Below are 26,924 nucleotides of genomic sequence, written 5' to 3'. Positions count from 1 at the left end.
TAAAGATAAAATCTACTGGTAAATTATAGCCATTCCTAATGTTACAATTTAAATCACCTATATATTGCCATTCATTATTTCTCCATCCCTCAAAATTTCCTACCCCTTCACCAGAAATCCTTTCATCAGTTCGGCTGAAATTCACTAAGTCCTTCTTGATTTTTCCCTTTTGTTCTTCCTGCTGTCCCTCCATCCTTCAGCCAAGGATTAGCTCACTTTTTTCATATAAATGAACATGGGAAAAAACTATGAATTTTCCAGAAAATGGTAGCTGCCATATGATTTGTATATCTGCATATAAATATGCATATGATATGGGTATGACATCAATTTTGGAGTAAAAGGGCAAATCTTATGTTTTAGAAATAATGTACCTGATTTTGAGTTACAGGAATTCAAAGCACAAGAATTTCTTGACTGTCTGTGGATCTTAGAGATTTCTCAAGAATCATGCACAATTATTCAGCATCTTATTGGTCATTAAAATGCAATGCTTGAAAACATAAACTTTTAGGTTTTCACTAAATTGAACTAATTTTAAACCACGTTGCTTGTCCAAGGACTACAATTTTCTTTTTCTGCAAACTTTGGTCAATGGTTATTCCTCTCAAAATTTGTCGTTGACATTACCGCCATTCCTAGGATGCATTTATGGAATGCACAAACAGTTAAGCATGCATTTATTCAGTTTATAAATGTTGTAAGCAACAAACTTGTTGGTTTATCTATTTAAAGTGTTCTTTTGGTGAGAAAAGAATACTGTAAGATAATTATTTTATCTCTGGACCTGTGTCTCTGTGATTTTGATCTAATTGTTTCTGTTTATAAGATAATATCATAGTTAACTTGCTAGGCTAGTACCCTGTCTGCCATGATGGGTACTCATTGGTCGAATCTTGATTTCTATGGAGGGTTTTGGTTGATATTAAAAATTGATATAGTGTTCTTTTTTCTTGCTAATATGAAAATTTATTTCTTTTTAGCAGAACATGAGTAGCTTGGTTGAGAGGCTTCGTGTAAGATCTAATCGCAAACCAATTTATACTATAAATGAGTCAGATGATGATTCTGAGATGTTGCCTAGAAAACATGATAAACCTCAGGAAAAATTTGAGAGAATAGCTAGAAGTGATGCAGTAAGTTACCTTCTTTAATTTGATTGCTTTTTTAACATGTCCTTTTTAAAAAAATTGTGTTTACATCTTTGCTATTGTACTGTTGAGTGTTTAGAGCAATACTAAGTGGGTGATTGATAGTTAATGCTATTTTGCTGTGACTGAAGAACCCATATTTGACTTTTCAGTCAAACTTGATATGTTCTTGATAAATTTCAAAAAAATTGGACAATTCTTTTACATACTTTTTTCTCCCTTAAATAACACTGTGTAATTTGGTATGGAATCTATGATTTCTGATACATTTTATGTATCTAATAGTCCTAGTATAAAAACTTGTGTAGAATTGACTGTGATAGAGATCACTTGAAAATTATACATAATTATGCTACACCTCATTGAGTTATTATAAAGCAATGCTTGAAAACCTCCCTAGGTTGAACTTCTTTTAAACCTTTTGTTGCCTATCCAAGTATTACAAAATTTTATTTCTCTAAGCTTTACTCGTTTCTTTTAGAATTGACATTACTGTCATTCCTAGTATGCATTTAAGGAAGGCACAGGCATATGCATTTATCCAATTTATAAATGTTGCAAGCAACAGCCTCATTGGTTTTTTTATTCAAAATGTTCCTTTGGTGAGAAAAAAATACTATAGGATAACAATTTTATCACTGGACTTGGGTCTTTTTGATTTTGATCCCTTTGTTTCATACATTAATCTTACATCACAGTTAGCTTTCTAGGCTAGTACCCAACAGCCTCATTGGTTTGTTTATTCAAAATATTCCTTTGGTGGGAAAAAAAATACTATAGGATAACAATTTTATCTCTGGACTTGTGTCTTTTTGATTTTGATCCCTTTGTTTCATACATTAATCTTACATCACAGTTAGATTTCTAGGCTAGTACCTGGGTCTGCCATGATATTTGTTCCTAGGATAAACCTTGGTTTCTTTGGATAGTTTAAGATTAAAAACTGATAGTGTTCTTCATGTTTATATGAGAATTTCTATCTTTCCAGGAAAACAATGGTATGTTGGTTGAGAGGCGTTGTGTAAGATCCAATCGCAGGCCAATTTACAATATGGATGAGTCAGATGATAATGCTGATGATTTGCCTACAAAACATACGACAACTCATGAAAGTTTTAAGAGATTTGCTAGAAGTGATACCGTAAGTTATTTTCTTCCCGTTTTGCTTTAAGTATTTTCCATGTTTGTGCTAAATTTTCTTTACATCTTTGGTAGTTTAACTGTTCAGTGGATGACTGATGGTTAATGATATTTTGTTGTAATGCAAGAAACCCTTATCGAAATTTCCAGTCAAACTTGAGATGTTCTTGATAAGTTAATTAAGTTTTAGAGAGGTGGACAATTCTTTGCATGCTGTTTATTGGTGACGAGTGTAGTGGAGGAAATTTTTGCCTTAAACTTTTTCTTCTAACACTTAGTAATTTTAAATGGAATTTATAATTGCTGATACAAGAACTTTGATATAAAACATTTGCAACATAGATTTAGCCCTTTGAGAAAAAATTTGGAGGCTCTTTTTTTTTTTTTTTGTGTTTTATTTGTTTATTTGATGCTATGACTACTAGTCTCATATGTTTACTTTGTTCAACTGCTGATATTTGTAGTGCCAAACTTTTAGTATTTGTGCTGAATACAAATTTTGTCTGGAGAGTTTCAATATTTTTCTCCATATGCATATTTAGAGGATTGGAAAGAGTAGATGGGGCATGGTCTTTTCAAGTCTGCAATGTATGCTTTACTTTGGTGCTTATGATAAGAATGGTGGATGTGGATAACTCTTAATTGATATCTCATTTATGGTACAATTTGGTCTTAGCTTTTGATGCTTTGATAATGGCTACTTAAAATTACTTTGGTGCTTATGATAGGAATGGTGGATATGGATAACTCTTCACTAATATCTCATTCATGCTACAATATGGTCTTAGCTTCTGATGCTTTGATAATGACAACTTAAGATTACTTTGTTTTGTGTTTTCTTTGTTGTTTATTCTGATATTTAGCTTTTCAATTTCCCCAACAAGGTTATCATATCCTTTGTTCTTCTCTTTGGTAAAGTTTTTTATTTCTATTCTCTTATCATATTATTTATTCAATTCAATTTATTAAGATTGAAACGTTTTGTTCTAGAGCATCAGAAATATTATTCTCATTAATCCAAGTTGAAGTTAGTTACAAGTTTTTATTCATAAATGTTTGCTATCTGGCTTTAGGTTTTGTCTATACTTGTTTGATGTTGTATCTAGGGATGGGGATGGATTTAGGGGAAAAAGTTTTTACAAATTCTTTATATATATATATATATTGAATTTTTTAAAATGTAAAACTACATATAGTTATAAAATTTAGTAACGTAATTATGTACATTTATATGACCAACACAAATAATAGATAGTTAATTCTTTGAGTATATTGACTATAAATGAGATAATATTTATTTCAGTGATGTTTTGTCTTAAAAGATCTCTTTATTACATACCAAAAAAAAGTATAACATGCACATTGGAGTTATTTATTTTGCACCCCCCCACCCCCCCCCTTTTCATTTAAGTTCTGGATCTGTCCCTAGTTGTAGCTTCGTACTAGTAAATTTTTCACATCTTCTCTTTCTCATCCCTTGTTTTGATGTTTCTATTCCTTTCTAATAATAGAAAGAAAATTCATGTCAAGCTTGTGGAGAAAATGGAAATCTTTTGATCTGTGAAACATGCACTTATGCTTTTCATCCTAGCTGTTTACTCTCCCCACTTAAAAGACCTTTTCCAGACAACTGGAGGTGCCCGGAATGTGTAAGTCTTTGACGCTTTTAGCAGATGTTCTGCATGAGTGGCAGCTTTACAATTATACTTATAATATCTCCTTCTTTTGCAGGTTAGCCCGCTTAATGATATTGACAAGATATTAGATTGTGAGGTGAGTCCCACAGTAGCTGGTGCAAGTGATGTCACAAAATTGGAGTCAAAGCAAAACTTTGTGAAACAGTATCTTGTTAAGTGGAAGGGACTATCATATTTGCACTGCACATGGTAAATTTATTAAAAATTGTTTACTTTTGTTATGTCCTAGCTTCCCATGGTATCTTGTGAACCTCACATAGCTTTCTATTCCTGGCCCTGATTCTTGCTCTATCATTTACTGAATCACCACAAAGTACTATGTTTTTCAAGTTTTGCTTTAAAAGATTGCTTTTTAGGCTTTTATTTTGCATTTGATCTATTATCACTGTGGTTATTGTCCATTTACCAGATACAATTTCTTTTCTTTAGGGTGCCAAAGGAAGAGTTTCTGAAAGCTTTCAAGAGTTATCCACATATAAAAACCAAAGTAAACAACTTTCATCGTCATATGGCATCACGTGATGAAGATTTTGTTGCCATTCGACCTGAGTGGACTATGGTTGATCGCATACTTGCTTGCAGGTTCAGCTATAAGAAACTATATTTTCCACCTCCATTGTTTTAAACATAATTTGAGATGATATGTTCTGAATTATTGGACATGATTTTAAACATTAGATTGAGTTGAAAATCATTTATTTCAGAATGTTACAGGAGTTGTGGCAGAAGAGCAGTTGTTAGGTTTTATTCAAACTATCATTCTTGACTTTATGTTCAGTAATTGTTGACCTAGAAAGTGAGATTGTGTTGCTGAATGCTAGAAAAAAACTGCTTCTGGAGGTGGGGGAGTTGAATAGTTTTAAAATCGTTTTGTAAGTTGGGTTATGTTTTTAGGTAGAGGGTATTTTTTTGTCATCTTTATTTCACCACCATGTTTTTCCTCTAGTCCTCATTGTTTTGCGTTTTGATGAATATCCTTGTGATTGTTCAGTTTTTAAGATGTCAAAGTAAATTTTAAAAAGTGATGAATGTACAAGGTAAGTGATTTGACTTTTTAAAAAATTGACTGATCACAAGAAATGTGGTAAAGAGTGTATTTAAAAGAATGTTTTACTAACATTTCTCATTTCATATTTTGTCTTTCTTTTCTCGATAATGCTATCATCATAGGTCTTGAAATCCTACATCGACTATAGATGAGACTAAATAAGTGCTTATGAAGACTAAAGCAACCATAACTTTACACTAACTTTTGGAGTTGAGTTGGGCTTAAAACTCAAATTCAACATGGTATCAAAGCTAATTGTAGATCTGATATTGGGCCAACCTTGATTGAAAAAAAAATAAATCTGGCCTCACGAAGCTCTGTGGATTTCCAGTGCAACTTACCTAGTCTTGTGGCTTTTCCAGTGCCACCTACCTAGTCCCGTGACTTATCCAGTGTTATATTAAATAAAAAATAGTCCTGCAATTTTCACGCTCTTGATGTCCAAATCTTGAGTATGAGGGGGTGTGTTGAAGTCCCACGTCAACTATATATATGACTAAGTAAAAGCTTATAAAGACTAAAGAAATTCTCACCTTACGAGTAAGCTTTTGAGGTTGAGTTAGGCTTAAAGTCCAAATTTAACAATAGGTTTGTCATTGACTCTTAAGAGAATGGTGACCCTGAATTATGCTTTTCAATGACTGAGAATGTTTCAGAATTACTTTATGCTGCTATCTTCGACAAATTCAATGAATATGCTGTCTAAATGGTACAGGGGTGCTGATGATAAGAAGGAATATCTTGTGAAGTGGAAAGAGCTTCCATATGATGAATGCTACTGGGAGCTTGAGTCAGATATCTCTGCATTTCAGTCAGAAATAGAAAGATTCAATGTATTTCAGTTGAGGTCCAGGAAAATTTTTTCTGGAAAACAAAAAAGTGGTGTTAAGGGTGGGGCTAAATTGAATAAACAGAAGAAAGAATTTCAACAGTACGAACATAGCCCTCAGTTTCTTTCAGGGGGTATGTATTTTGACTTGTTTATTCTTCTGGCAATGGCATGCTTCATATTTATTTTGTTAGATTTGGATGATCTTGATCACTTGATTTCTTATTCATCATCTAAATGAAGGTACACTGCATTCATATCAACTTGAAGGATTGAACTTCCTACGATACTCTTGGTCTAAGCAAACCCATGTTATACTTGCTGATGAAATGGGACTTGGTACTTTGTCTCTGTTTCTCTCTCTTATCCTCAGTCTTTTTATTCCCACCTTTTTTATTTGTTTCCTCTCTCGTATTAATTTAGAGTTTCAAGTAGAAGCATCACCTTAATAGCTGAGTTTTTCCTCGTCAGGAAAAACCATACAAAGTATTGCTTTCTTAGCATCCCTTTTTGAAGAGGATGTTTCTCCACATCTGGTGGTTGCTCCACTTTCAACTTTGCGAAACTGGGAACGAGAATTTGCTACTTGGGCACCTCAAATGAATGTTGTATGTATACAAGACTTAGCTATATTTCCATTTTATGCATTCACGCTTCTAACTAGATGTTGGTTTCTGTAGGTCATGTATTTTGGATCTTCCCAAGCTCGTGCTTGTATTAGAGAGTATGAATTCTATTTTCCAAAAAATCAGACGATAAAAAAAAAGAGATCTAGACAGATAGTTAGTGGAAGCAAAGAAGAAAGGATAAAATTTGATATCCTGTTGACATCATATGAGATGATAAATTTTGATACAGCATCATTGAAACGAATAAAATGGGAATGCATGGTAAACTTCTACTCATCATTCTAGCACTAGAACCATAAAAATAAATTTGTCATTTGCCTCTAGTGCTTACCACTTGATTTCGTTCTCAAATTTACTTTTGTACATAATGCTGACAACTTGACATCTACATGCAGATAGTTGATGAGGGTCACCGTCTTAAAAACAAGGATTCTAAATTATTTTCTTCATTGATGCAATATTCTAGCAGACATCGTGTGCTTTTGACAGGAACTCCGCTTCAGGTTTATTTTAAATTATGCTACTATGCTATAGCTATAGCTGATTTAGGCCCAATTTAGATAAACTTCTAGAGAAGTTTTAGTAGGAGAGAAAAATCAGTATAAAAAATAAATAAAACTCCTTTTACAAGTTATATATATATTTTTAAAAAATTCTGAAAAATTCTCTTATTTAACTTCTCTAAAATTTGAAGAGAAAAGTTATTTTTAACTTATAAAGAGTTTATTAATTTTTTATAATGCTCTTTTTTCTTAAAAGGGTGTTACTGCATGATAATGTCTTAACATTTTTTAGCATTGGTTAATTTGATTGTGTTTGGTTTATTTAAAAAGATTTTACTGCTAAGAATTTATTTTCTCAAAATTGATTCATTCACTTAAAGGTTTTTTTTTTTTTTAATTTGGATTCATATATAAAGATAGACACGTTTTAAGGGTGTTTAATATATCCAACATAATTTTTTTGGTTACTTTAATGTTCTTTTTATAATATTGATATAATGTTAATGCTAGTTTATGGAGAGGTGGAGGGATAGATCTATGTAACAGAAGAGAAAATAACAAAAAGATTAATGCAAATAGAGTGTGTTATTTTAGCTATAAAAATTGGTATCCCAAAATAAATATATTGTTAGATGTTTCTATTGGTTAGGAATAAAGTCATAGTACTCCTTTAAGTGCTTAGATAGTTTTCTTCATATGAACTAGTTTTTGAGAGTGAGTTAGGCTTAAGTTTCTTAATATAGTATTAGAACTTATCCAGTTTGAATGTGAGACTGCCTATAAATGTTCAATCATGTTAGGTTACTTGCAGATGTTTAGTTCTGCAAACTTCATGCACCAGATGGAAATGTGTTAAGATGTTCTACATTGGTTAGAAATATAGCCAATATACTCTTTATAAGGGCTTGTATAGTCCTCTTATAAGTTAATTTTTAAGAGTGAGTTAAGCCCAAGTTTCTTAATAGATACAATTCCTCCTAAGTTATAACTCCTATTCTAGGGGTTTTACTATGTGCCACTAAGTCATGAAATACTTTCCTATCTTCTCTGTTTCCTATTCCCTTTTCTTATAGTAACCCCATACTACATAACAGACTTCTCACTCACTCTCTAACTACCTGCACGTTGGCATTATTTCTCCAAGAATAGACACGACATATAATGGGCCTGGTGGTACCCTCATCCATGATCCATTAGCTGACCCTCTTCCATATTTTCATGCAGAAGCCTAACATGGAGCTATCAAAAGTTGAGCCTTTTCATCATAACCCTAAACCCTAAACACTCCATTTATTAATCAACAATTAAACTAGAGAAGTTATTTGAAACTCAATTCTTTCAATGAGAGCTTAACCTTGAGAGCACAGCAACATAATTACAGAATTTTGCATTTTGAATGAATCTTTGTATGTATGATAGCTAGATTTCAGTATTTATGCAACACTACTTGGTTCTTTTCTCATAATGGTGTATTGGCACAATTTTTATTTTTTCATCATTTACATAAAAAGTATATTAAACTGTTAGAATTTATTAAAATCTTGTAAATATAGTAACTATATATTTTGTAATTATGTACTCTTCCTTATAAATTTGAATAACTCCATTTTGTCCTAAAACACACAGATTCAATATTTTCTCCCTCAACATGGTATCTAGAGCCTAGAGCGGCAATCCTAATCACTTTTTTTTTTCCCGCTGGACCCCTGTTCACCGGTGCCTTTTCTTTTCGGCATCGCCGCCACCGTTCACCACTATTCTGGTGCTGCCACCGCTGCTGTCTGACCTTCAATCACTATGGCAACCCCGCTGTGTGGTTGCTTTTATCAAATCAGCCGAACCCCGTTGACGGCGCCTTCATCAAAGTCCTCACGTGCCCCATGCACCACCTCTCCTCTGTTGGTTTTCTTATGTGCCACCTTCTCTCTCCGCGCATGACGGCGCGTCCGACGTCTTTTCTTGGTGCCGTCGACTGGGGTTTGCTTGCCCCTCTCTCCTTGACTTGTATCCGGTCTCTGTTAGTTGTTTGGACATCTATTCGACCTTGTTTTGTCCTTTTTCGCTGCTGTTTGGTCATTTTCTCTCTCTTCTCGCTGACTAATGGCTGCCTCTAGCACTTCCAAAGCCGACACTCAGTTTTTTATCAACTATGTCACTGCACCTCTCTCTTTTGAGTAGTTGGATGGTAAGCACTACTCCTCCTGGGCTTCTTACTTTGAACTTTGGCTTGTTAGACAAGATTATGAGACATATTTCACCCAAATAGCAGATGATGTCCCGGAAGTTGACTGTCCTATATGGAAAAAGGTTGACGCTCAGCTGTGCTGTATCATTTGAACCACCATTCACCTATCTCTTTGTGATGTCTTTCACACTCACAAAACCTGTAAAGCTGTTTGGATACAGGCCCAACAACTCTTTACAAATAGTTCTCGACAATTCTACCAAGTTTGTGAATACCTCATGACTATCCTTAGTGCCCATCAGATTAAGGATTCTATGTCGACCTATCTTGGCTCGGTATCTAGCCTTCTTTGTGAGTTCAACGAATTGCTTCCTCCCGCTGCCACTTCAGATGCAGAACTTGACAATCGTAAGAAGTTTTTCATGTCCTTGGCTCTATACAGTCTGTCCCCCGAATATTCTCATGTTTGTGATCAGATTTTGGAGAGCCTCACAGAAGCTACTATGGACAGTACTTGGGCGACCCTCCTTCGTGTCCCTCCCAAAACCTCCTCTAAACCTTTGCTCCTTACTCCTATTGACTCTTCGGCTTTGGTTTCTCGCAACACTAACCAACCTCTACAGCGAAAGGGCAGCAAAGGACGTCCCTAGTGTGATATTGCCACCGATCGGGACACACAGACTTTACATGGTCGACCTCCTCGCACTACCCAGGTGGCCCAAAGTTCTGTGTCTCCTTCATCTACTTCTGCTTTGCCGTTGGCTTCAGATCCACATGCATCACCTTCTTATGACGATCGTCAGGCCTCCGGTTCCACTGCTGCTGTTGTACACATTGGTAATTCCTTCATTGGTCTCTCTCACTCTTTAGGCCCTTGGGTCCTTGACTGTGGGGCCATCGATCACATTATTGATAATAAATTCTTTTTTTCTTCACTTTCTACTTTTGATTATTTACCTTTTGTTATCATTGCAAATGACTCTCAAATTCAGTCTCAAGGTGTTAGTGTTGTTCATCTTCTTACCTTTCTTCCTTATCTTCTATTTCTATTCCTAAGAATGTAGGTGATGCATTTGCCCATCCAAGATGGCAACAAGCTATGCTTGATGAGATGTGTGCATTACAGAACAGTGAAACTTGAGATCTTGTTCCTCTACCACCAGGGAAGTCAGTTGTTGGTTGTTGGTGGGTGTATATGGTCAAGGTTGGTCTAGACAGCAAGGTTGATCGGCTTAAGGCCCGTCTCGTCGCCAAAGGTTATACTTAAATTTTTGGATTGAATTATGGCGACACTTTCTCTTCCGTGACCAAATTGCCCTCTGTGCGACTATTTCTGTTCATTGCTGCCATTCGTCATTGGCCTTTCTATAAATTGGATATCAAGAATGTTTTCTTACTTGGTGATCTGCTCAAGGAAGTGTACATGGAACAACCTCCTTGTTTTGTTGCTCAGGGGAGGGGAGTCCTCTGGTCTTGTATGTCGACTACGGAAATCTTTATATGGCCTCAAGCAGTCACCTCGAGCATGGTTCAACATATTTAGTATTGTGATTCAACAGTTTGACATGACTCAGAGTGAGACTAACCATTCTGTCTTCTATCGTCACTCACCTACTAGTTGCATCTACCTAGTTGTTTATGTTAATGACATCATGGGTAGTGATCATCGTGACATCGCACAGGTAAAGTAGCATCTCTTCAAATATTTTCAGACAAAAAATCTTGGCAAACTCAAATATTTTTTAGGAATAGAAGTAGCACAGTCCAAAAATGGGATCATCGTTTCCCAAAGAAAGTATGCAATAGATATTTTGGAAGAAATAAGAATGTTAACTTCCAAGCCAGTCTACACTCTCATGGATCCCAATGTCAAGCTTCTGCCAAATCAGGAGGAGCCTCTTCTAGATTCTAAAAGGTACAGACGATTAGTAAGAAAGCTGAATTACCTCATTGTTACCCGTCTAGATATCTCATTCGCAATGAGCATAGTAAGTCAATTCCTCAATTCTCTATGTAAGGAACATTGGGATGTAGTGACTCACATTACATCAAAGGAGCTCCAGGAAAGGCTCTTTTGTATGAAGACAAAGGACACACTCAAGTTGTGGGGTATTTTGATGCAGAATGGGCATGATCTCCCATAGATAGAAGGTCCACTTCTGGATTTTGTATATTTGTCGGAGATAACCTTGTCTCTTGGAAAAGTAAGAAGTAGAATGTTGTAGTTTGGTCCAGTGCGAAAGCGGTGTATCGAGCTATGGCTATAGCGAGTCAGGAGCTTATATGGCTCAAACAGTTGCTTTAAGAACTAAAGTTCGGAGAGGTCACACATATGTCACTTATATGTTATAATCAAGCCGCCATGCACATTGCCTCAAATCCAGTATTACATGAAAGAATAAAACACATTGAAATTGATTGCCACTTTGTCAGAGAGAAAGTCATGTCCGGAGAAATATCTACTAGTTTTGTCAATTTCCATGATCAACTAGCAGACATATTTACTAAGTCACGAAGAGATCCTTGGATTAACTACATATGTAACAAGCTTGGTGCATATGACCTATATGTTCTACCTTGAGAGGGAGTGTTAGAATCTATTAGAATCTAATAAATATAGTAATTGTATATTTTGTAACTATGTACTTTTCTCTATAAATTTGAATAACTCCACTGTGCCCTAAAACACATGGATTCAATATTTTCTCTCTCAACATAAACTATTGTTCTTTCTATGGCGCATTTAATTTCTGTTCTAGTTCTGGATCAGCAACTCTTCTTATCTAAAGTGCATGGCTAGATTTTTCTAGTTTTCTATTGAAAGTTGCTTATGGTGACTTGTCTAATAGGACTTCATAACTTTTAGTGCATATTATTGATTTATATATCCTGGTAACATGTATTTCCTTTTTTCTATTGGAAATTGAAAACCTACTTGACAAATTGTTTGATGCATTTCAGAACAATCTGGATGAACTTTTTATGCTTATGCACTTCCTTGATGCTGGGAAGGTTGGTATGAGGACTAGTTTTTAAGACAAAGCATGATCATTAAGTTATATGATAAACTCATGAAAGTCAGGAGTATCTTATTCATATGGTCTTTGTTTGGCTTCTGGTAGTTTGGAAGTTTAGAGAAGTTCCAGGAAGAGTTTAAGGACATCAATCAAGAGGAGCAGATTTTGAGACTTCATAACATGTTGGCACCGCATCTCCTGCGAAGTATATATCTTTCTTTTTCTTGAATAAATCACATATTTCACCTGATTTGCACATCAGGATTACTGCTCATGCTCAGATTTGTTATATAGTACTGAGTCTATTGGTTGAGCTTATTTCTTATGTTAATTTTTTGTTGCATTCTGTGTTCCTTGCTTGGATGATGGTGAACGTGTTTTTCCAGCTAGTGGTGATCATCGGATTTTGTAATTTGTTCAATATGTCTAATTGATCAGATCTTTAAGTATAACTGAGAAAAAGGAATAAGTCTTTTTTCTCATATCTCTGACCCTTTTTAAGATTACTTCAAGAGAATATATAACATCAAACATCTTAGTAAGTGTTAAGAAAGTGACTGGCTGTTTGTTTGCTTAGGATGTAGATCACATTTCAAATTGTGGAGTATCCCATTTCATTCTGTGCACTCTCAAATAACCTTTTTCTTATAGAAATTTGTCTGTGATCACTTAGAAAGAAGTGGTAGATCATAGCAGAAGTTTTAGGTCTTATTGGAACTGTAGACCATTAGATCAACTTGAAGTAGAATGGTTGGCTGGCAGTTGTTGAAATGGTCTGTATAGGAACTGGCACAAGAAATTTTTTAAGATATTGATTTTATTGAAGAAAAAAATTGATGTTGAGTTACTGAAGGGATACTAATATTGTTTGGTTTCCCTTGTCCAAATGAAGTCCATTAGTTGCCGTAGATTCAGAAAATTTGATTTGATTTATGTAATTTTGTCATGGTAGAAGGCTGTTCCTTATTTGCTTCATCATTCTAAAGTTGTGATAATATACTTAGTAGTCAGTATTTTGCTTATATAAGATGAATATCTGAAATGTTGATTCAAACTTTTTATGCCACTGCAGGAATGAAGAAAGATGTCATGACGAAACTGCCTCCTAAAAAGGAACTTATTTTACGTGTTGAATTAAGTAGCAAACAGAAAACATACTATAAGGCAATTTTGACCCGTAATTATCAGATATTAACTCGCCGAGGTGGGGCACAAGTAAGATTCATGTTTTAGTAACTATACTTTTGAGTGGTCCATTCTTAACCTTAGCTTCAGAAGAAAAAACATCTTCACAGTATTGGTAATTTAGGATTACATATTTTGTGTGTTCTTGAATCAGATTTCTCTAATCAATGTTGTTATGGAACTGCGCAAGCTCTGTTGTCATCCCTACATGTTACAAGGAGTTCAACCTAATCTTGATGATGAAAAAGAATCATACAAGTAATCTCTTATGCTATTTCCTCTGAGTACCATTACAGTTTTCTGTTTGAAACACACATTACTCTGCTTTTAGCGCTAAATCCTATGTCTGTTTTTATATAGAATTGAAAATTGTTAACTTTTTTTCACATTTATTTTACAGGCAGCTGCTGGAATCATCTGGGAAGTTGCAGTTGTTGGACAAGATGATGGTGAAGCTTAAAGAGCAAGGACATAGAGTCCTGATATATTCCCAATTTCAGCACATGCTTGATTTGCTTGAAGATTATTGTTCTTATAAGGTAGTCATTTGATGATATTCTATGACCTAAGATCGAAGGTGATAAGGTTTCAAAGACTGATTGAGTGAAAATGAACTCAGCCTCAAGAAATTTATATCACATAATCAATACAGAATACAATTTACAGGAGAAAAATATTAAATTCTAACTCTACTTCCTTAGTTACAATGTATCTAGGCGACTTGGTAAGTGAAACAGTCATTATGTAATTTCCTACACTATGTTACTGAGCTTTTGGTTTTTTCAGAATCTGCACTAAGTTGAATTTTTTTGTGATATTGACTTTGCATTGTTTTTGTATTGTTTTTAAATTAGCACTGGCTGTATGAAAGGATAGATGGCAAAGTTGGTGGAGCTGAAAGACAAGTACGCATAGATCGGTTCAATGCTAAAAATTCTTCAAGATTTTGTTTTCTTCTTTCTACTAGAGCTGGGGGATTGGGGATAAACCTTACAACAGCTGACACAGTTATCCTATATGACAGGTGAACCATTAAATTTGGCAACTATTTTTCCTTTCATTTTCTTCTAAATCTATATTCTTTTATTGAAATAAATAGTTAACAAATTGGCCATGAAAAATTTGTGGTTTGAAGTTTTTTTTGTTTACTTTTTTTACGTTACAAATCTAAAGTTAGTTTATTATGTTAAGAATCTGATGGCCAGTTATTCACAGTCCTTGTTTCTTTTTCTGAGTGATTGCCATCTTATTGCTGTTGGTAATAAGCTGATAAATATTTTCTGCTGGACTCTGTGTTTAAACACACAAACTAGAAGATTTTATTGAAAGAATTTCAGAATTAACCTGAAATTGTAGTACGGAAAAGTAACACAGGCCTAGGCCCTGAGAAGGAGTTTCCTCCTTCAAACTGACTTCAGCAATTTAACACAATGAATCACAAATCTGTCATGCCTCCTACTTAGGAAACAAACACATAATGGCCATAATACAACCCTTCACGTAACTGTACTATATTTAAGAAGTGCACAAATAATTGCCGTACCACATCCTTATCTGTTCTATCATTTTGTTTCTTTCTTTTTGGCATTATATGTTAATATTATGAATATGACATGTGAACTGCAGCTGCTACGTTACCTTTTGCTCTATTACCCTCCTTGATAAGTGCAAGGAATGCTTGTATAAAATGCTTGACAATTGTTTTCTTTAGCTCATTTCTTTACGGTGGATCTTTACAAATTACAGTACTGCAGAGAAGTATACTCATATTCTTATAATTAACAGTTGGCACTCTGATTATAGTCCTTTTGATGCTGATAATCTGTATGATGCTGAAAGATTTATTTATTTATTTATGTATTTGTGTTTATTGTCTAATTTAGTCCAACTATTTTCGACTGTAATTTCTAATCCAACTGACACTCTACAGTGATTGGAATCCTCATGCTGATTTGCAAGCCATGGCCAGAGCTCATCGACTTGGACAAATTAACAAGGTTGTAGCTTGTTTTTCATTAATATGCAGTTGATAATATTTGACTTGAAATGTCACATACTAACAGTAGTTCTTGTGTTATAGGTGATGATTTATAGGCTTATAACAAGAGGAACAATTGAAGAAAGGATGATACAGATGACAAAGCAGAAAATGGTTTTAGAACACCTAGTTGTAGGGAGGCTAAAGGCTCAAAATATTAACCAGGTGAATAGTCAGTTTTTTAAAATGATGTCCCATGTTTTCAAAATTGATGACAACAGTTTTCGGTCCCATTGCCAAAGTCACATGTATGTAATTCATATTGCTTAGGTGCTATTTTCTTAGTTCTTTTTCTTATTATTTTTAAATAAAAAACAACGATATTGACAAAAATTACAGAAACTGGATGTAAATGGATGTGGACTGGTTGTTTAGCATTTGGTCTTCTGTCTTAGGAACAGAAATCTCTTCTTTTGTCAAATGAATATTCATATATGCTCTATTATAGCCATCATTCTAATTACCATTCACTGTCTTGTTTGTTTTATCTTCTAGTAAAAATATTGATAACATGTTGGTATTATCCTATTATTCATTATATTTGAACAGGAAATATCTGTGTTAGTAAATAGCTGCCACAGCAGATAGTGATAGTGGATATAAGGGAATCTGCTGTCAAAATGCAGTGGCGTGGTAGCAGTGCCATGGCAAGCCCGATGGTCATGATTTCAAATTTTTATTTCTCTTTAGGGGATATTTGGGAATTGGGAGGGATGGGAAGGGGAGTTACAAAAAGGAAATAAAAAAGGAGGGAAATAAAGAGTACCGGGGGGGGGGGGGGGGATAAGTAATGAGTTTTCTTTCTAGTTTTTGTGAGTTTGATTGAGTCTGAGATATGCATACCATTTTTCTAACATACCAATGTCAAATCTTGGTTAGGAAATTTGAGTTAGAAAATTTGAGTTCTTAATGATAAATTGAATTATATCCAATTATAAAGCTGTATGTATGAAGGTTTGATTGTAACTATTATCTGTTGATTGTTCTTAGGAAGAGTTAGATGATATTATAAGGTATGGCTCAGAAGAGCTATTTGCTGATGAAAATGATGAAGTGGGAAAATCTCGCCAAATTCATTATGATGCTGCTGCTATAGACAGGTAATCAGGGACTTTTTATCACTTGAGTAAAATATGATTAAACTTAAGAATTTTATTTCATGCGTATTTCTTCATAATAGATTGCTGGATCGTGATCAAGTTGGAGATGAAGATGCTACTTTGGATGATGAAGATGAAGATGGATTTCTGAAGGCCTTTAAGGTTGATTCTATCATATAATCCTGCATATGCCTTGTGCTCCTAATTTATATTGTACCTTAATTGCTTCATTTTGTTTGGTGGTGATTTGAGATTTAACTGATTTCTACTCCATCATTTGACATTTTAAATCTCTTGAAATCTTATTTTTCTGTTTTAATAAATACTTAAGCTTCATTATCTCACCATGACACGTTATATTTGGTGTTGGTACTTATTTTTATATATATGTTCTAGCCATATTCTAAAATCCATTGGTTCATCATCATTATTTGTTTTCCATGGGTAAATAAATGAGGTTTTCTATTTTCAATCATGTGTCTTATTGCCTTGGGGTCATGATTTGCTCAAAAGCACTAGTGCTTGCATTTCTTAGTTCATTGTCTTCTTTTATTTCTTGCTTTATTGGATACCTTTAAGATTCTTATTTCACACACACACACACACTCTCACACATATTATTATTTTTCCTCTTCTTTTGAAATTTCTTTCCTTCAGTTTTTGTAATGCCTTAATTGCAACATTTGTTTTGTATAACTTCTGAATTAGGACAACATTAGAACATGTTGGAAATAAGATATCCTTTTTTTACCGATCAATTCAAGTCTTTTTGACTGTTAAAGTGATAGTTTCTTCCCTTCTTTATTATATTTGTAAATGAAAATTTTCTTGGGCTTGAACTATGTAATAACTACTGCAAGTTGAAAATATTCCAAATAAAATAATGTTAAAGTTTGGAAATTTAGAAAATTGATAACTTGACATAAGTGTGAAAATGAATTTGAATAGTGTTAAATCCAGAAGCACCATTTTCTTCAATGTTTCTACGAAAGCAAATTGTTCCCAGTGGTACTGCTTCATACTTCAGGGGTCCAGGAAAAATTTATGTAGCTAGTAAAATGACTTCAATTTTTTGTTTGAAGAGAATTCACCCTATATTTAACTATAAACACCTATTTTGCTTTTATTATAATAACAAATAATTGCTCATAATCTCTTTGTTCTCATTTGGGTTCTTTGCTTTGCATTGACTAAATGGATTATATGTTCTAGGTGGCAAATTTTAAATATATTGATGAAGTTGAGAGTGCAGAGGAGGGGGCACAAAAAAGAGCAAAGGAGAATCAATCATATGAGAGCAATTCCGAAAGAACAAATTACTGGGAAGAGTTGTTAAGAGACAGATACGAAGAACATAGACTTGAAGAGTGTAATGCCTTTGGCAAAGGGAAGCGGAACCGCAACAAATTACCGGTATGTTGCATGGGTATTAATGCTGTATTAATCAATGAGAGAATTTTTTATAGGTAATTACTACGATGCCTTGTAAATTAAGATGACATTCTATGCCCTCTCACACATGGAAAAATTATTACCGTTGATTTTATGTTTAATATATATAACATATAGTGGGAGTTAGTGTTTTATTTGAAAAAGACAAAAATGTCCTTTAATTTTTGAGATATTAAAGGAATCACAATTGTTAATTTAAAGAGAGTATAAAATTCCCTCTCAAATTTATAGGCACTGTAGTAAACACTTTTTTTTTTTATATTTTTTTTTGTCTTTAATGAGTTTGTGCATGATACATTCAATTGTTCCATTAGTGTTTTAATGTTTGTTTCTATTTTATTAGTGTTATGGAACCTGTTTCTTTTTCTTTTCCTTGGCTGATTTTTTACAACTAAATATTGACATCTAGGATTTTGATACTTGAAATTGTGTGTGCACTTTTTTTCCTCATCTTTCAGTTGTGCTTTTGTTAAGGTTGTATCTGCAATTCCCTGACTTTCCAGATGGTTTCTTATGAGGAGGATGGTTTTAATGGTTTGGAAGACATGAGCTCTGATGATGAAGAGGACAAATATGAAGAGGATCTTACGAGTGATGACTCAAAATCAACTGGAACTACTACTACTACTAGAAGACCTCTCAAAAAGAAAGCTAGAGGTACATATCAGTATATACATATTGAGTATTTATTGATATTTGATAATGATGACTTAGATTACCTGTTCTTGACTGTTAATTTTTCCTTTACTCATTTACAGCAGATAGCACAGAGCCACTTCCTTTAATGGAAGGTGAAGGGAAATCTCTCAAAGTACTTGGTTTTAATCAAAATCAAAGAGCTGCTTTTGTTCAAATTTTGATGAGGTTATCACCTGATTGTTGGTTTATGGTTATGTCTAGTCTCTTTTTTAATCTTATGTATTGGAGAAAGGGTTTTGCACGGAAATATCTGTGGTTTATCTCATTTGGTGAATCAATTACAGGTTTGGGGTTGGTGATTTTGATTGGAAAGCGTTTACTTCCTGCATGAAACAGAAGACTTATGAAGAAATCAAAGAGTATTAATCTGATATTTTTCATTTATTTGTTTCATTTTATAATTTATAGTTTTACAGTTTTTTTTAACATATGCTCTACAACACACAATAAAAACCTGTATATCATATATTTTTATTGAAAATCACATGATATCATAAGATCCAATGTATTGATAGCATTAAATGCTAAAATTTTCAATAAAAACTTTTTATTCATTGATTTCTTATTGTGTGCCATTGAGCATGCATTAGAAAAACCAAGTATTATTTGGATTTATGCCATGGTTTTTTTATTGCTATAAAACTTGAAGATTTTTATGGTATATATTTATTTCTTTTTGTGAGGGGGTATTAGGTGACACTTGAGCCCGTGTATTCTCAACAGAAAAAGAAAATAGTAACAGATAGATACTGATAACAATAAATTTATGGATTTTAATTACACTGATCTTTTATATACATAAGTATCTTAATAGTGTTGTATATGCTCAGTCAGAAAATATGATGTTATTGGCTACAAATTGCGTGCCTCTACTACATACTAGACGTGGGTGAACTGCATATCTTCAATGCTATTTTGTTGTCATACAATTCGTAGCTAATTGTTTTTGTTAAAAACAATTTGGCTTAAATAGCAGTACTAAAAATGTAAGGGTAGAACAAGATGATAAAAGAGAGAAGATTTTTTTAAATCTAAGTACAATTCATCAAATTTGTGGCCTCCCAGATTATTATTTGATTTATCTTTTCATATATCACTTTTAAATTTTGAAAAATACTGGATATGTTATTTTACTGACAATTTACAATATGTATGTGCATAAATTTGAGGCATAAGCATTTTTTGTTCTTGGATGACTACATCAATGACCAGCATGCAGGTGCTGGATGTGTATTTGATTGGAAAAAAGCATTTGTAAACTTGCTCTGCACAATGGTTGAAATGGGCAGTTAGAAACTATTTACTATATAATCATTTTCATAGTACAGTATGATATAGCTTTTAAACATTGTTTAATAACTTGTTATTATGTGGTTTGTATCATGCCTTAAACATTCTATGTGAGTGAATGTGACTTGTATATATATATATATATATATATATATATACACAATATTGTACAGGTATGGAACACTTTTCTTGTCTCATATTGCTGAAGATATAACTGATTCCCCTACATTTGCAGGTAATAGATCCTTATTGCTGTAATATTTTGTCAGTTTTTTATTTTTACCCTTTGTTTTTTCTGAGTTTACTCATTCCACCACATCTCATCCCCCTTGGTGCTAATAATAATGTGTCTTTAGATGGTGTTCCAAAAGAAGGACTTCGAATACCAGATGTACTTGTAAGGATTGCTGTTCTGCTCTTGATAAGGGAAAAAGTAAGTTCAAATAAAATTTCTATATTTTGAAACTTAAAATTGCTTGTTTTTAGTTTATTATTTTTGGCATTATGCTCTCTTACTGGCCCCCTTACACCCAATATAAAATAATTTATGACAAGTTTCTAGAATGGAAATCTTGTTTAAAACTATTTACACTTTAGGACTGATTAACCTTGTTAGGAGGTGGGTAAAACGAGTAAATCACTGAATGGCTTAGGGCCCATGTGGTTTACTATCAAAATCAATGTTCCGCACTGACACATGTTCCAATGTAAAATCTGTAGCTGAAATTAATTTAGGCATACATTCCAATCATGTTCAGTAATTCAAAATCAATTGTATCAAATTAAATTCTCCCAACATCTAAGAAAATAGACACATAATCACTTAATTAACTACTTGTGTGTGTAATTGTTCTAAATTAGAAATCTTTTACCAAGAATTCCCTTCTTGTAATGATCCCAGAAAATTGTCATGCCTAAAGTATATTTCATGAGAATCTATATTTAGTTTGACCTTTATTCTATTTACATTCTTCTAGTTGTTCCCTTTAATATTTTGCTTTCCAGCCTTGTTCAAGTTGTTTATTTGTGGTTGTTTCCAGAAGAACCTAGGCTTAGGGATATTAAATAATTGGTGGCTTCATCGATTTATGTAATATATAAGGACCAAAGATCCATTGACATAAAGATATTTTATTTCTCTTCTTAAACTGGTGGAGAGGTAGAATAGAGTTAGTTTTATTATTTTTCCTTTTTTTATTGATCGTGAATTGTTGATCAATTATATGTGAAAAAAGTTATATATATATATATTGTCATTCATATATGGAAATCTGTGATTCTCATATTACTTCTATATGTATGTTGTATAGTTTTTTTTAGTGAAATTAAACTTTATGCATCTAATTTATTACTTTATTTGTTTTTCATTTTGTTGAAAGGAGTGGTGATATATAACTTCGAAGTTAATATTTCCTCTACCTGATGAATGTGTTTTCTTTTTCTTGGAATGTGGAATGACAGGTGAAGTTTGCATCAGAAAATTCTCAGACTCCACTTTTTTCAGATGACATCTTAATACGCTATGCAGGTTTGAAGGGTGCAAATATATGGAAGGAGGAGCATGATTTAATTTTACTGCATGCTGTGTTGAAGTATGTCTTTTAATAGATAATTTTCCCTGTCATTGGCCAACTGCATTGCATCTCTTTCTGAAATGTCTTTCTATCTCTCTCTGATTGTACATAGTTTAATGTAAAAGATGTTCTAGATGCTTGTTATTAACTCTTAAAATATTTAGGCTTAAATACCACAATTTTATTATACATTTCTACTTAAGTTGTGTTTGAATGTTACTATTTCTATTTCAATTTATGATTTGTGAAAAATTAATTTGAAGGATTTTGAGTTTACTGCCTCATAACCTTTAGGTATTTTAATTGATATAATTTTTTAACTTTAATTATTTTCAATAAAGGCATGGCTATGGAAGGTGGCATGCCATGGTTGATGATAAGGATCTGAAGATTCAGAAGGTTATCTGTCAGGAGTTGAATCTCCCCTATATAAATTTACCAGTTCAAGGACAAGTTGGTTCTCAAGTCTGCACCAGTGGACATATGTCAAATGTGGAATCCACACACAACCAATCTGGTGAAAATGGTAGGAATGAGTCAAATGACATAGCAGCTCATGGTGCAAATATGGAAAATGTGAAATTGACATGCAACCAATCTAGGGAGAGTGGCAGGAGGAGTGACATGGAAGCTGATGGTGCACACGGTTCTGGTGATGCTAGGAACCAAGCACAGTTAAATCCTGAGTCCTCCACATTGTATCAGTTTAAAGATATACAAAGAAGACAGATTGAGTTTATAAAAAAAAGGATACTCCTATTGGAAAAAGGTCTCAATGCTGAGTACCAGAAAAAATACTTTGTAAGTGAATTAATACTTTATGGCTCTCAAATTTGAAAATGCTGATTGATCATTTATGTTATACTTGTATCTGGAATTTCCTTGTGTGAGATATAGTCAATAATAAAAAAAAGCCAACAGCTTAGTTTTGCTAGGATCTAGCCTTGTAGCTTGGTTGAGATGAAATCATGAAACCGAAAAAAAATGAAGAAAAAGAGAACATTTCTGTTTTATTTTTGCTTATTATTTTTAAGGGTTGGGCTGGGGTGATGAAAAGTGATAGGAAAATGCAGGAATGGAGGACAAGGTTTTTGGATCAGAACAAAAATTACAAAACAATCATAAGAAAACATCAGCCCATTAGCGCCCTGCAATCCAACAAATTAGACCCCTAAAAGGACTATTAGCAGAAACTCGGAAGAATGGTAGTTAGGCAAGCCCATCCCAGATAAAATTTGATCACAAATTACTTTTCTTGGAAACTTGGGGAATCACAAGTCCAATGCACTGTAAGCAGGTTCCTAATACTTTATTTCTTCCAAAATCCCCAAAGTAAATAGTAGGGAAGTGCTCCAAAGAGTTTATGTTCGAGATGCTGACACACAGATCCCTAATTTGCAAAACTTATTCTTATGCAATTTGAAAATTTAATATAGATTAGAAGACTTAATCTTAGGATAGTAACAGATCTCTTTGCATGTATAACCAACTTGAGAATACCCAAGAACCTGTTCTCTGGGCATTGGTGCTCCATCCTTTAGATGAATAAGGTAGATAATACCTGAGTGCAATTGTCAATAACTTTTGTCTGTGTTCAAATACTCTTTTTTGTCTCATGGAAGGGGCAGGTCACGATTTGATTTATCTCTGTAGGTTTTAACAGCTTCGGATTAAAGTGGTGAGCTGCTTTTAATATTTTCTAAAAAGTTATTTCCCTCTGGTTAAGATGAGAGAAAACAAGAAGGCCTGAGAGGAATTTCATGTCTCAACTACACCACGAGATGTATATTTATATTGATAACAAGAATTGTAATCATAGTTGCAAAATTAAGGATAAATATACGGTTACCTAATAACTATAATTATATGGATACTATTTTCTTAAATAATATATTTTCATATATTTAACACTCCCCTCAAGTTGGAACATATAAATCATATACACCGAGCTTATCACATATGTAATGAATATGAGGACCTCTTAAAGAATTTGTGAACACATCTGCCACTTGATCATTTGAATTCACAAAATTTGTGGCGATAACTCCGGATAAGATCTTTTTACGAATGAAGTGACAATCAGTCTCAATATGCTTTGTTCGTTCGTGAAAGACTGGATTTGAGGCAATGTGTAAAGCTGCTTGATTATCACAAATGAGTGTCATTTGTGTATCTTCTCCAAATCTCAATTCTTTAAGTAGTTGTTCAGCCATATAAGTTCACATGTGACTGAAGTCATGACTCGATATTCTACTTCTGCACTAGAAAGAGAAACCACATTTTGCTTCTTGTTCTTCCAGAAAATTAGATTACCTCCAATTAAAACACAATAGTCAGAGATGGACCTCCTATTATGAGAGCTTGTATAACCTGCATCAGAATATCCAAAAATCTTATCATGACTCTTGTCCTCGTACAGGAGACCTTTTACTAGAGCACCTTTGATATACTTCAAGGTGCGAATCAATGCATCCCAATATCCTTCGCAAGGAGTGTTGAGGAACTGATTTACCATACTAACAGCAAAAGAAATGTCAAGTCAAGTAACTGTGAGGTAATTTAGTTTACTAACCAATCTTCTATACTTTTCTAAGTCAACAAGAGGCTCCTCTAACTTGGTAGAAGTTTAGAATTAGGATCCATAGGAGTATCAATAGATTTGGCCCCCATTAAACCTATTTCCTCCAATATATCCAATGCATATTTTCTTTGAAAAATTACAATACCATGCTTGGATTGTGCCACCTTTATTCCCAAGAAATATCGAAGTTTTCCAAAGTCTTTTATGTGAAAATAATGACATAAGTGGTTCATCAACTATGTAATGTCATGATAGTCACTGCCAGTAATAACAATATCGTCCACATACACAACCAAGTATATGCATCTTGTGATTGAATGGTGATAAAAAACTGAATGATCAGCTTCACTTCGAATCATCCCAAACTATTGGACAACGATGCTGAATCTACCAAACCAAACTCTTAGAAACTGTTTAAGACCATACAAGGATTGCCAAATACCACAAACTAATCCTAAAGACTCCCTCCTGAGCAATAAAATCAGGAGGTTGTTTTATATAAACTTCTTTAGCAAGGTCGTCATGAAGGAATGCATTTTTAACATCAAGTTGATGAAAGTTCCAGTGGCGGATGACAGCCATGGACAAGATCAAGCGCACAAAGTTCATTTTAGCAACCGAAGAAAATGTGTCACCATAATTCAAGTCAAAGATCTTAATATAGCCTTTTGCCACAAGATGAGTTTTAAGGCGATCCACTTGAACATCAGGACCCACTTTGACAGTGTATATCTATCTACCTGCAACCAATAATAGATTTACCTTAAGGAAGAAGAACGAGGTCCAAGTGCCACTGCTGTGAAGCGCACACATCTCATCAAACAAGAAGGCATGAGAAGAATTTCGTGTCTCAACTACACCACAGGATGTATATTTATATTGATAACGAGAATTGTAATCATAGCTACAAAATTAAGGACAAGTATATGGTTACTTAATTACTATAATTATATGAATAATATTTTTTTAAATAATATATTTAAATATATTTAAAAGATACTATTTCCCTAGATAATATATTTACATATATTTAACACCTCCAACACCCCCCATGTGTTAATTTTATGATTTTAGATTGAATTACATGTTTTATTTTCAACTATTACCATCATTTGTTATGTTAATTTAAATCCTTAGTCATAGCTATGGTAATGCTTTAACTGCGAAGGTTCCTTCTTTACCTAGTGTAGATCACACATTACTGTATAATGCATGGTTTGTCTTAAGAGTTTTGCTCCACTTGCTAGTTAACTGACTACCTTATGAACTTCTGCAGGGTGATTTGAAATCAATTGAGGTGGCAAATGAAGAATTTAAAGGTAAACCAATGGTTACAAATGTACCAAGTTATACATTTGGGGAGACTGGTACGCAAATGATTGATCAAGTGCCTCAAGTCAAAGCAATAGGTATTATACTATGTTATTAGCTTCGTCTCATGGTCAGACCGTACATTTGATAATTTTGCATCAGACAATGTATTAACGTGTTCTCTATATCTGTCATTTTGTGCTTCGGTATTTTTCTTTGAGGAACTTTTCTACAAATTTTCTGTGGCTAGTTGCATTCCCAAATGGAAGACTCATTTTCGTTCTTCCATTTTTCTGCAGGTTCAGAAGAAATTTCTGTTTCTGCATGTAATAATGATCCACATCGATTGGAATTAGTTCATCTTTACAATGAGGTAAAATTAAAAATACGTTTGTATCACCAGTCTTAATCATTGTTGCTTTCTTTATGAGGTATCACTGCATGATGTAACAAAAGGTGGGAAACAGTTTTATGCTGATTTTCTATATCAACTATCTTTCCCTCTCTATATTGGCAGATGTGCAAGACTATGGAGGAAAACACCATAGATTTAAATCGAACACCTTTGACAAGTGAATTGACAGAAGTCACTGTTATTAAGAACTTGCATCAACTAGAAATCATTTGTGAAGATGTCAACAGAATTCTAAATCAACAAAATCAACCTTCTGAAGTGCCTATGCTAAATTCTGACAACAAATCGGATATTTTATCAGAGACTGGAGTTGTGGGCTTTGAATTGCTTTCTACTCCTCAAGATGAATGCAAACCTAAACATGTGGAAATGGAATCTGAACCTAAAAAAGAAAACAAGCAGGTCCAGCCTCGTACAAGAGATGTATAAACTACCTAGTATTCCAAAGATGGGGAGCAGTTATCTAAAAGGATGGACGAAAACAGAATGAAACAAAGTTGAACGGCACAAGAGAAATCTGTTGAGATAATTTAATGGGATGACTATACGCAATAGACAGATCTTTGTCCTACCTTTTGGCGTAATAGTCTCAATTTTTTAACTCATATAGGAATATATAAAAAGGAAAGGCACCATAACCATATGGTGTTATATATCCCTTGCTTCAGAATTCATTGGAAATTGTTTATGTAGTAGCTTGTAAGAGGTCCCTTTTTTTATGAATTCCGACAGTTTGATCCATTGTATGGTTATTTACCTAAACTTATATTTGAAAATGTTGTGTTTATCAGTATTAGAGTATAGTCAGCTAAGCTTGAGATCTGTCTTAGTCATACTAGTTAGTCCCGTTAGTTGCAGATGGCTATTACAATTCAGTTAATAGCTCTTGTTACAGCTCTCAGTTACTTGTAACTATGTAATTAGTCATCTGTGTATGTGTGTATGTCACAGAAACTAGAATGGATCCTCTTCATTTCCTATAGGAAATTGACAAAATCTTAGCCATGAATTTTTTAAAAATATTAATTTTTAAACAAAATTTGTATTGTAATAATGTTAATTGTTAGATAAGGAAATAAA

General features: G+C 33.6%; 1 protein-coding gene across 1 annotated transcript; it reads left to right on the top strand.

Moving 5' to 3' along the window:
* Positions 1-989: 989 nt before the first annotated feature.
* On the top strand, positions 990-26,273 carry LOC113848161 (CHD3-type chromatin-remodeling factor PICKLE). Its single transcript, XM_027477556.1, has 31 exons — positions 990-1,136; positions 3,803-3,940; positions 4,023-4,177; positions 4,418-4,570; positions 5,752-5,999; positions 6,109-6,204; positions 6,337-6,473; positions 6,546-6,755; positions 6,890-6,997; positions 12,144-12,194; positions 12,305-12,404; positions 13,272-13,414; positions 13,539-13,642; positions 13,785-13,923; positions 14,239-14,408; positions 15,315-15,381; positions 15,465-15,587; positions 16,413-16,522; positions 16,603-16,684; positions 17,735-17,935; positions 18,478-18,631; positions 18,733-18,838; positions 18,958-19,032; positions 20,137-20,198; positions 20,320-20,396; positions 21,425-21,555; positions 21,879-21,990; positions 22,075-22,338; positions 25,395-25,527; positions 25,729-25,802; positions 25,947-26,273. The coding sequence occupies exons 1-31, from the start codon at positions 990-992 to the stop codon at positions 26,271-26,273; spliced, it is 4,197 nt and encodes a 1,398-aa protein (XP_027333357.1).
* Positions 26,274-26,924: the final 651 nt, after the last annotated feature.

The sequence above is a fragment of the Abrus precatorius genome, unplaced genomic scaffold (genome assembly GCF_003935025.1).
Source record: "Abrus precatorius isolate BTA unplaced genomic scaffold, Abrus_2018 Scaffold8, whole genome shotgun sequence".
Taxonomy (NCBI): Eukaryota; Viridiplantae; Streptophyta; class Magnoliopsida; order Fabales; family Fabaceae; genus Abrus; species Abrus precatorius.
The sequence above is the reverse complement of the archived record's forward strand: the minus strand, read 5'-3'. Positions and strand labels throughout refer to the sequence as shown.

What these genes read in the sequence shown, in the direction of transcription:
- LOC113848161 (XM_027477556.1), top strand. Translation starts at nt 990, where the DNA reads ATGAGTAGCTTGGTTGAGAGGCTTCGTGTAAGATCTAATCGCAAACCA. An exon ending in ACTTCCTTGATGCTGGGAAG is followed by an intron (nt 12,195 to 12,304) that starts GTTGGTATGAGG and finishes GGCTTCTGGTAG; the next exon opens with TTTGGAAGTTTAGAGAAGTT. An exon ending in ACTTATGAAGAAATCAAAGA is followed by an intron (nt 19,033 to 20,136) that starts GTATTAATCTGA and finishes AATATTGTACAG; the next exon opens with GTATGGAACACTTTTCTTGT.